An 11,653-nucleotide genomic window follows, 5' to 3' on the forward strand; every position below is an offset into this window, starting at 1 on the left:
CCAATATTTTTTAGTGTTTGCATCCATTCGATGACAAGAAATTGGAAGGGCCAAAAATCAAACATTTCAGAGTGGGCACATAGCATTAATTGATTGGCCCAGCAAAAAAGACAAGGCCCAATATATAATTATTACACTAAGACGTCGGACCCAGTACCCTTGCCAATGTAGCAATGACCGTTATGTGCAGTGCGAATTTCAAGTCAATCTGACATAGACGTAGTGCGAATCAAATACACGTAAATTATTCAATTATTAGGGTTTAGCCTTATATCTAGGTATGCCAGAATGAAAGCTCGATTTGTAAGCATTGTGCGAATTTCAAGTCATTCAGAGAACGTTTCCGTTCCGTTTCGGCATCTTAAATTATGACAATCATATTCTAGAACTCTATCTTCGTGCTCTCAAGCTTGCTAAAACACACTCACTCCTTCTTACACCCTGCCTTCTCTTATGATTTAACATCGCGGTGTTACGCATATTGTATCATCTAAAATTAATACTACTCCCACTCTCACAAGAATATGCACTCTTTTCTTTTTAGTCCGTCCCACAAGATTGAATATGTACTTTCTAATTCTGGAAAGTTTTTTCTCCAATGTGGTGAGACTCATTCTTCACTAACAATTCTTTAATTGCTTTTTTTCTCTACCTCTCTCTTACTTTAACAGTTCTACATTAAAACCCGTTTTGAGGGCACATGCGCCTCAACTCCGTTAAACACCGAGGATGGATTCGAGGGTCCGAGTCATTTGTCGAGTTGAAATCGTACAACCTCCTCGGCATGAAGAAACATGTCGTTGTGCCAATGATGTGCGCTCCTACATGTGTACATAAATCATTAGCTAGCTATACATGTTCATTTAAATCATGACAAAATAAATAATAGTATCAGTATACCACTAAGTAACATAAGGGATCTTGAGGTGAAATGCCCTTGTTTACGAATTTGGATATTAGAGTCTTGATTGAATCGTCGACATCTGGCATATCACCAGCGAGGTTATGGTTTGAAACTCTTCCATCTCTTCTTACGGTTTCAACTTTGTAAACCGGTCCTCCAGCCTACACGGACATAGTATATACATATGTTAATAAGCAATAGTATTAGTTTAATTTGAATAGAACATGATAAAGAGTAGAGTTAATTACAGAGCAATGGTATCTCGAGCGACCATGGCAACAATGTCAGCGCACAACACAACGTCGGGGCACTAGCTCTCGATCTCCTGCTTGGCCATCTCAATCAGCCCAAAACCACCGACGCCTAGATGGCTGATGGCGAACCTCTCCAAATCATCAGCTCCGTTGTCAATTAGGATTGAGCCATCGCAACCCTGATCAATAAATGTCCAAAGTTAGCACAAATAAAAAAAATAACGAGAACGAAATTAGGATTTATGAAACTACCTCGACGAAACAGTCGTGGAAATGGAGACGGAGGGTGTGCGTGGATTAGTAAGTGCGGCTCCTCTCACCACAAATTCCACAATGGATTCTTTGTTAGGGCTTGTGTAGGAATACAATCTTACTTCTAGTTTTGTTGCTTGCGAGAGAGTGAAGCATAATAGTACAATGAATACACAAACAGAATGAAGTGTATTCATGGCTTTTGGGTTTGCAGCTGAAGAAGTGTTTGAGTTTGGGTTTGCAGATAGAGTGTTTGGGTCTGCATGTCATCAATAGTAGTCCATGCATGAACTATTGAATTTATTATTAATAAATTAGTTACGGGAAAGTGACATTTTGTGTGAGTAGCTTCTCTCACACGGATTCCACAATTGACTCCGCATTATGGCATGTATAGGAGTAGAATTCGACTTCGACTTGTGCCTGCGAGAGAGGACTCATGGCTTGCAATTGCAGAGAAAAGAAGAAGAAGAAGATGCTGGGTTGAAATTTTGAGAAATGTTGCATATCTTATATACGTGCATTTTTCCATTTTGTCTAATTATATTATTATTTTAGGAAAGTGGCACTAACCGACCGTGTAGCATCTCATTATATTTATATCACTTTGAAACGAGTAATACTTTTTATTTCTTTGTGACAAGGTAATAATTAAGATTATTAGTATTTGCTAATGCAATTGAACTCAATTAGTGTTTAACACTATGTTTTGTGTTGGGACATTGCAAGTATGGAATTAGAAACTAAAGTAGGTCAGGTGTTTAAAAAAATTATACATTAATAATAATATTATTAAAATTTTAATTAAATACTCGCACGGGATAGGATGATATAATGATTGTGTTAGAATAACTTGAAATTCGCACGGTACTTGCAAATCGAATTGAGAAGTCATTCCAATATACTACGATATATATGAGGCTAAACACTAATTATTTAATAATTTTGTATGTATTTGATTCGTACGATGACTTGAAATTCACACGACATTGTAGATAAAAGGCTAAACCCTAATAATTTAATAACACACGAGATGGGTTAAGCCCGACATCTTTTCTCACAACTCCATCTCTCTCCCTATTTCTTCTTCTCACAGACGCAGTCACGAACGTAAGTGTAATGCCCCGAATCTTGTTTTTTTTTTAAAAAAAAGAAAAGCTATTATATTTTTGGATATTTATATGAGTATTTTTTGAAATTATTTAATTGTCAAGTGATTAAATGTAAACGTTTTGACCTAATGAGTTTGATTTCCAAATGTGTCTACTTGACCGAGGATGCGCCATAGCAAATTAAATAAGGTCTAAGTGCTTGTTTTTTTATTCATTGGTGAAATTAGTAATCGTAACAAATTTGTAAGGAAATTGGAAAAATAGAGACTTTTATCAATGCCTTTTATTTTAATTTTTATTTATTTCTCATATGTGTGTATTGATTACTTTAAACTTTTCAATTTGCTACTCCATCCCTTCTTAAAAAAAATAGATAAACTTATAAATAACACGGATTTTTATTGTCCAATTGATAAAGTAAGTGAGAGATGGGAAAAAGTAAGAGAGAAAATGAAAAGTAGTAGAAGTAGTGTTAGTGGATAGTGAACTCTACATTATTAACGTAATTGGTTAAAATCTTTTCTTATTTACACTTGGTCTAATTTTAGGGGACCGCAAAAAATGGTAAAATTTATCTATTTTTTGAGGACGAGGGAGTATTAAATGATCTATATTTTCATTTTTGATATCTTATTTTGACTTTGATCATTTTTAATAAAAAAAAGTCATAAATTCTACTAATTTAATTTTTATTTTAATATTTCTAAAATTTATGTTGGACCAAAATGAATATTATAATATTATTTATGCGGATATAAAATGATTTAAATTAATTACTGTACTAGTTTTTTGTATTTGTGAAGTTCACAAATGCATGATGTGATATTCTATCAACATTTTAGGTGCATCACTCTCCATAAAAAACAGTCTTAGTTATGAATAACATAGGTTTTAATAAAAATTTGATAAAGTAAGAAAATAAATGAAAAAAAGGTGGATAAAGTAAGAAGAATGCATAGGTAAAGTAAAAAAAAATGGATAAAATATGAGAGTAAATTTTTTTTAGAATGAAACTATATTTTATGGATATCTCAAAATGGAAAACTAGACTATTTTTTATGAACTGGAGTATATATATTTTTTTATTGTCGATTATAATAGATAATAAAAAAAATTAAGCAATAATTGAAATCAAATTGGCACCAAAAGTTTTGGTTCCTGACATTCAACTAATTGAAGTGAAATTTAGAGCATCTCCAATGGCGGACGTCCGGTCGGACGTGCGCGACGGGCGACCGGGACGTCCGCCATTATGGCAGGGGAGGTCGGATACGGACGTCCCGTGAGGACGTCGGGTGTCCTCGGACGTCGGCGCGACGGGCGGGCGGACGTCCGCCATTGTGGCGTAGGTCGGACGTCCGATTTTTAAATTTTTTTTAATTTTTTTAAACTCTATATATACGGCTCGTTGAATTTTATTTCATTCGCACCACTTGTGTTAACAAGTTTCTCTCTCTACATCTCTAATTTCAAGTATATCTAGAATGTCTAGATGGGCGTTAGTCAAGGGTCCTGCACGGCAGTGGTATATTCCCAACATCGGCGATGTCATGTACGCATGTATCATAATGCACAACATGATTGTCGAAAATGAAGGTGCGGAACTGACTCAGTGGACCAATGAAGATGATACGGGTGCAGGTCCAAGTCACGACGTGGCCACCGCGAATGTGAATATGGGGGTACCTCATGGAGAGGTCGAGCGGATGCGTGCATTTGCCGACATGCGGCAAACAGATGCCCATGTTCGACTTCAGAACGATATTATCGAAGAGGTTTGGATGCGGAAGGGTTGACGTTGATGTTAGTACTTTTTTTTGTTTTATCACTATGTAATTTTTTTTTTCAAATCATGTATGTTTTTTTTAAATGAAGTTGTTAATTTTTCCCGTTCGTATTCGTGTTGAAATTTTATTTCCGTAAACGTAAATTGTTTTATTTGTGAATTTGTGATTTTTTTTATTGCGGGAAGTCCTAGTGGGAAGGGCGATGGGAAGGCCGGATTGTGAAGGGGATGTCCTAGTGACGTTGCAGTGGGATGGGAAGTCCTAGTGACGTGGCGGGAGGTGTTTTCGGGATGTCCTAGTGGATGTCTGAGTGGGACATCCGCCCACTGGAGATGCTCTTAGATGATTGTGGAGTACAGTAACATTTTATTTTGACTATCCTTTTAATTAGTCGTCACTACATTCTCTCTCTCCGCAAATGGCCACCATAAATTCCGGCAACAAAACAACCAGATCACACTCTCACCACCACACCTCCTTCACCCGAGTTCACCACTTCGCCGCCCTAGCACTCGTCGCCGCCACCTTCTTCCTCACCAGACTCTTCGACCACTCAATTGCTCACTGCTCCAATGCCTATCACTACACCACCCCCGACGAAACCGTTCGATCCCGAGGCTATGCTAATTTGAAGATCTATGTCTACGAAAAGGACGAGATCGACGGATTGCAGCTGCTCCTGTCCGGGCGCGATGGGAAGATTTCTGCCGACGCTTGCGTTAAAGGCCAATGGGGCACCCAGGTAGCTCTATTCGATTTGAATTCCCAATGCCTAGCTATGAATTTGTTATGCTTGATTCTATATGATTGTTTGACGTGAATTGTGAAATTTGAAAGAGCTAAATGTGAAATGTTTACTCGATTAGGTTTTCGTGATTTGGCAAAATGATTGGGGAATGTTGACTGTTTTTGTAGTTTAGTTCGTAGTAGATTTCGTTGGGGAAGCATGCTTACAGGTAGAGCTGAATCGAACACTTATTGCTGTTGTGTTTGGATAAATGAGAGCAGTTCGATATCCTGAGGTGCTTTTATTATTCAGCATGAACAATAATCAACTTATGTAATAGTAGTAATTGTTTTCCTTTTCTCTTTCCCCCTTTTTCAATTCTTTGCATAGACAATTATACTGAGTTTTGTGTAGACAGGAATGGATTTTTCCTGTATATTGGTCCTTATTGTTTAGCTTTGCAACTTTTATGGGTTAAAGGTTTGCTATGTTCTTTGGCATGCATTCATGGGTGTCACTGTTAACTTCCATGTCATCAATCAATAAACCAGCTAGGGTTTCTCTTGTACGTGGTGTATTATTGAACAAAGTGATTGACAATGTTATAGAGAAGTTGAGGATAAAATAACTTAATTGTTGGATAAGTGGAATATAGCTACTTCAGCAATTTCGAAATATGATTATGCACTTCATTGCATGGTTAGTATGATATGTTATAAGTACGACTTCTTGCTGTCATCATGTAGTTGTGGTGAGATTCTCTGTTGAAGTGTGGAGAGTGGAGACCTGTTTCAGTTTCACGTGCTTAAGTTAAACTCAGACTCCTATGTATAGCTAAAGCTGTTGTCCACAACTATTTGACTCCTTTCTTTACACTTAAATCTAAATCTATTGATGATGGAGAATGCGAATCTGCTCTTTCAGAAGGAATACTGTAATTTAATGCTCCCTGTATGTTTGAAATTGAAGGATAGTTTGAAAGAGGATTCTAGATGATAAGATAATGACACTACTGGATGTGATGAAAAATGTCTCTCTAACTGTTAGTAATAAATAAGTTCCTAATGCTTTGGAGATTTAAATTTGTATATTTTCTTACTAAATTTGCTGAGCGTCCACTGGAAATGGATTACCTAACCAAAAACATGGTAGCACCTATGTGGAAATGATATTTTGATTTATCACCTGCTATCAAACAATATTAAGGAGGCGTTTACTTTGGTCGGAGATATGATTTACTTTATATATAGCACTGAGTAATTTGAATGATTATAACTTATAAGACAATTACAAGCTTAAAATTTGTTTAACCCATCAAAGAATGTTGTGTATTAAGCCTATACTAATTTTATCTATCTAAGTTATTACCCAAAGTAAACATCATTGGAAGAGGATTTTCTTTGCGGCACCTCATGTAGTACTTCATTTTTTGTCTAATTATTGGCTTCCATTTAGGTTAAAATACATAGGTTGCTGTTGCAATCAACATATCGGACTAGAAAGAAAGAGGAAGCAGATCTGTTCTTTGTTCCGTCCTATGTTAAATGTGTTCGAATGATGGGTGGGCTGAATGACAAAGAGATCAACCAAACTTATGTCAAGGTAATAGATATAACCCCTTATCAGAACATGGGGACTTCATGAGAGATCATTATCATGATATAATTGTTGTATAAAGTAGCAATATTTGGTTTCAGGTTTTAAGTCAAATGCCATATTTCAGGTTATCTGGTGGCCGCAACCATATTTTTGTATTCCCAAGGTATGATTCTCTTATTTCTGGTTATAGTTCGTAAACTAGGACTGCTTGAGTACCATTCATGCACATATAAAAATAATTACATTTGCTGTTTTTGTCTATCCATATGTTATCAAAAGGTATACAAAAAACCAATGATATTCCCAACAGTTATTGGTCCCTTGCTTAAATGTTAATAATCGCCGATTATGGATTCTTATCCTCTTGAGTTGCAGATGCAGTTCACTAGTAATACTTTTCTTAATGTTTTAAGCTAAACTTATTAAGCTTTTGCTGCTTTCCCTATCTTAGTATCTTAGTAGTATAATAGAAACTGGAAACCACGTAGATTCTGAGATGGAGAATGAGCAAAGTTTATGCTTTCTGCCATGGGCGGACACACATGTGATTAGGGAGTGGCTTAAGCCCTTCCCCAATTAATTTTTTTATAATTTTAGTTATATAACATTATGATTTTGTTGGTATTTTGTGTAAAATGAAGTGCAAAAGCCCCTATCAAAACAAAAAAATATAGGAAAATTATTATCTCATACAAAATTTAGAATATATAGCCCCTACTATAATAATTTTCTGCGTCCCCCCTGTTCTGCTGTATCTTTTTCCTATATAACCAGACAAAGGGAAGTTATATTGTTTTTGATGTTTTACTCCATTGCAGCGGTGCTGGAGCTCACTTGTTCAAGTCTTGGGCTACATATATAAATCGTTCCATAATTCTGACTCCGGAGGTACATTTTTATATATTTAATTATGCTTTTCTTATTCCTACATTTTAATACATTTCACTTTATGTGAAGCTATGCTTATAAAGTGCTAGGATATGAAAGACTGAAAAATGGCTGTTTCTATGCATGACTTGGAGCATCTACACCGATAGAGCCACTTCAGTTTTTCCAATTTCCATGCATTAGACATGTATATTTATTATCACAGTAGTTGATTCATTATATCATCATGTTATTTCATGTATTTGGTATGGATCGGGAATCTCTTTTTTGCATTTGGCCTCCACTCAGACTTGGTTTTAGAGTTTTGCACAAAATCATGTAAAAATCAACATTTTTGCCACCTTTCATTACAAGAAATGTCATTAATGACTGATGTATGTTTATGTTTGTATCTTCTCGATAACGCAGGGTGACCGGACTGATAAGCGAGACATTAGTGCCTTCAATACATGGAAAGATATTATCATACCCGGGAATATTGATGATGGGATGACAATTAATAATCCAAGGCTTGTTGATCCTTTGCCTTTATCTAGGAGGAAATATTTGGCAAATTACTTGGGTCGAGCACAAGGAAAGATTGGTCTTCTTCGATTGATAGAACTTGCAAAAGAATATCCTGATAAGGTACATCTTCCATTCTTCTTTCTGACCAACATCTTTCTTTATTTTTATTATCATCATCAATATAAACTTCCCTAGGATTAAACTATGGAAACGGTAGATCTGGACAAGGCTACCAGTAGCTTAGTGGTTGGTGGAAATAGTTTTCTTTCGTTAATAGATGTCAAAAGATTTCTCACTCAACTTATTTACCGGCTTTTGCATCTCTTTGAATTCTTCAAAATCCTATAAACAATACATATATAATGGACTAATAATTCTGACCTTAAAGAAAAGGTAATGGAAAATGAGAAGAGTTCTTGACAGTTAATACTTAGTAGAAAATCTTGGTCAAAGCTGAATAAATAGGCCTATAATGTTGATTAAGAAAACCACCTCTAATCTAGCACCTTGATAAATTTCATTCCTTGTTAGAAGCTTGTTACTATATATTTTGATATTATGTTCCATTATCATTGCAATAATTCCATTGAAAGATATGCATGTGTGATCCTATTTACAGTTGGAATCTCCAGTGTTGAAATTCAGCGGCCCAGAAAAACTTGGGAAAAGGGATTACTTTCTACATCTGCGAAATGCAAAATTCTGTCTCGCTCCACGTGGAGAGTCATCATGGACACTTCGCTTCTATGAATCATTCTTTGTGGTCCGTATCTACATGTTTCTGTTCCTAGTGTGTATAATGTACAAATACACAACTATCCGAGCTCATTGCTGCTGTTGTTTTGCACTGAACAGGAGTGTGTCCCTGTTATCCTATCTGATCAGGTAGAGCTACCTTTCCAGGATGTAGTCGACTACTCCCAGATATCAATCAAATGGCCATCCACTCGGATAGGGAAAGAACTTTTGGATTACTTGGAATCCATTTCAGGTCATATTAGTGTGGTCTGTTGTGCTGCTTTATTTCTCAAAATGCGCCACTTTTACTATTGTCAAACAAAAAACTTGTGTTTCTCTCCCAGATAATGAGATAGAAGAAATGATCGCCCGAGGGCGGAGAGTGAGGTGCTTATGGGTGTATGATACAGAATTGGAATCATGCTCGGCGTTCAGTGGAATTCTTGGGGAGCTTCAGAAGAAAGTGAGGCAATTCCATCAGTCAGCAGAGACGTTTTGGCTGCATAATGGAAGTTTAGTGAGTAGAGATTTGGTGGAGTTCAGCAAATGGAAACCACCCATGCCAATGGCCTTAATTTTATGGTAAATATACTTTTTTTTTGTTTTTCTCTAGTGTTCGTTACACTTTCTTCACATCCATATTCATCTTCGCCAGGAAAAGAAAAAACAAACAAAAAGAAAGCCTATAAGTATTTGTTTCAATAGATTTTTATAGTACTACTACTATTTTTTACGTTTATGCAAGTCCTAACATTTGTATACTCCATGTCCACTAATCATTTGTTTACATGTATCCCACAAAATTAACTTTTATAGGTAGTTGGCACTCGGTAATTGTTTGATATGGTTTAGAAGTGTGGTGAGTTTAAGAGCATCCACAGTGGGACGGATGTCCCGATGGACATCCCGATGGACTTCCCAAAAACACCTCCTGCACGTCATAAGGACCTCCCACCGCACTGCCACATTATAAGGACATCCCACTGCACAATGACGGACATTCCCAAGGACATCCCGACGGACATCCACAATAATAAAAATTCACAAATTCACCAAATTAAACAATTTACGGAATTAAAATTTCGACACGAATACGGACGGAGAAAGTGCAATGATAATTTCATTAAATAAAAAAAATAAAAAAAGAACATTTCAACAAAAAAAATACTCAACAAATTACATTGTAAATATCAACGACGACCCCTCCGCGTCCATAGCTCTTCAATTATATCATTCTGGAGTTGAATATGGGCTTATCGTTGGCGCATGTCGACAAATGCACAGACTCGATCGGCCTCTTCATGGGGTATCCCCATACGTACATTGGCGGTGGCCACGCTGTGGCTTGGACCGGCCGCATCAACATCATTATTGGTCTAATCAGTCAATGCTGGACCTTCATCTTCGACAATCATTTTGTGCATGATAATACATGCGTACATGATATCAGCGATGCTGTCAATATACCACAGCCGTGATGGACCCTTCACTGCCGCCCATCGAGCCTAGAGCACACCAAATGCCCGCTCCACATTCTTGCGCGTTGCCTCCTGACGACACGCAAAATAGATCTTCTTTTTCGTCTGTTGCGCATCTGATCGTCTTCACAAAGACGAGCCACATAGGGTATATCCCATCCGCCAAATAATAGCACATATTGTGCTGGTTGCTGTTGGCGACATAACTGACGGCCGGACCAACGCCCATGCACTGCTCGTTGAAAAGGGGCAACGATTGGAGGACGTTGATGTCGTTGTTCGACCCGGCTACTCCAAAATACACATGTCAAATCCATAGCCGGTAGCTACCGCTTCAAGGATCATCGTGAGATTCTTGCCCTTGAAACCGGTAGTGTACACCCCTTTCCAGGCGGCGGGGCAGTTCTTCCACTCCCAATGCATGCAATCTATGCTGCCCAACATTCCCGAAAACCCGTGCTAACTCCCGTGCATATCCATCAGAGCCTGGCAATCTTCGGGGGGTAGGCTTCCGAAGATACCTATCCCCGAATATCTCCCTAACGCCCTCACAAAAATACTACAGACATTCGCGGGCAGTCGTCTCGCCGACGTGAAGGTACTCATCGAACATGTCGGCCGCACCTCCGTTTGCAAGCTGCCTGATTGCGGCAGTGCACTTCTGTATGGGCGTGTGGCCGAGTTTACCAACCGCATCCTCCTTCATCCTGAAATACGAATATTGACGCTCTAAAGCGCCCACGATACACAGAAATAGCGGACGGTGCATCCTAAAACGTCGCCGGAACATGTTCTCCCCAAACCGCGGTTCCGGAGCGAAGTAGTCCTCATACAACCGACGGTGTACATCGATATGGTCCCGGGGCACTATAGCTCGACGATGGATGGGTCGAGGTACCGCCGGCTGCTGCTGCTGCTGCAACGCCGCTTGTATCAAGCGATTTATCTCCCTGGACGTAACGGCCCGCAACTCTTCTTTAATTCGCCGGCGTACGTCATCAACACCCCCACCACTACCACTATCCATTTTGGATATACTAAAAGAAACGTAGAGAGAGAGACACTCGTTAAAACAAGTGGTGCGAATGAAATGAAGTTCAATGAGCCGTATATATGGAGTTTTTTTTAAAAAAAATTAAAAATCAGGACGTTCGTCGGGAACCCGCAATGGCGGACGTCACGATGGACGTCGTCGGAAATCCGCGGAACTCCAGTGTCCGCAAGCGACGTCCGTGTCCGCCGGTCGCTCACCTAATGGCGGACGTCCCGCACGCCGGTCTGACGTCTGCCGGGACGTCCGCCGCTGCGGATGCTCTAATACTCTCTGATAGATGAGAATTGACTGATATTCTGTTATGATGTGGATGAAGATTGTCGTTATAATTGTGTGCTGCTAGTTTTTTTTTT

General features: G+C 38.3%; 1 protein-coding gene and 1 pseudogene across 1 annotated transcript; one reads left to right on the plus strand and one right to left on the minus strand.

The window, feature by feature from the left end:
- Positions 1 to 678: 678 nt before the first annotated feature.
- LOC121772277 lies at positions 679 to 1,607 on the minus strand (annotated as a pseudogene).
- Positions 1,608 to 4,696: 3,089 nt separating this feature from the next.
- On the plus strand, positions 4,697 to 9,529 carry LOC121785841 (probable beta-1,4-xylosyltransferase IRX10L). Its single transcript, XM_042184311.1, has 8 exons — positions 4,697 to 5,051; positions 6,492 to 6,638; positions 6,734 to 6,798; positions 7,454 to 7,523; positions 7,932 to 8,150; positions 8,650 to 8,793; positions 8,886 to 9,021; positions 9,113 to 9,529. The coding sequence occupies exons 1-8, from the start codon at positions 4,728 to 4,730 to the stop codon at positions 9,352 to 9,354; spliced, it is 1,347 nt and encodes a 448-aa protein (XP_042040245.1). The 5' UTR covers positions 4,697 to 4,727; the 3' UTR covers positions 9,355 to 9,529.
- Positions 9,530 to 11,653: the final 2,124 nt, after the last annotated feature.

The sequence above is a fragment of the Salvia splendens genome, chromosome 2 (genome assembly GCF_004379255.2).
Source record: "Salvia splendens isolate huo1 chromosome 2, SspV2, whole genome shotgun sequence".
In the NCBI taxonomy this organism is placed as follows: domain Eukaryota; kingdom Viridiplantae; phylum Streptophyta; class Magnoliopsida; order Lamiales; family Lamiaceae; genus Salvia; species Salvia splendens.

Coding starts and splice junctions, on each gene's coding strand:
- LOC121785841 (XM_042184311.1), top strand. CDS start 4,728: ATGGCCACCATAAATTCCGGCAACAAAACAACCAGATCACACTCTCAC. Junction 5,052..6,491: donor AAGGCCAATGGGGCACCCAG/GTAGCTCTATTC, acceptor GCTTCCATTTAG/GTTAAAATACATAGGTTGCT. Junction 8,794..8,885: donor TCTATGAATCATTCTTTGTG/GTCCGTATCTAC, acceptor TGCACTGAACAG/GAGTGTGTCCCTGTTATCCT.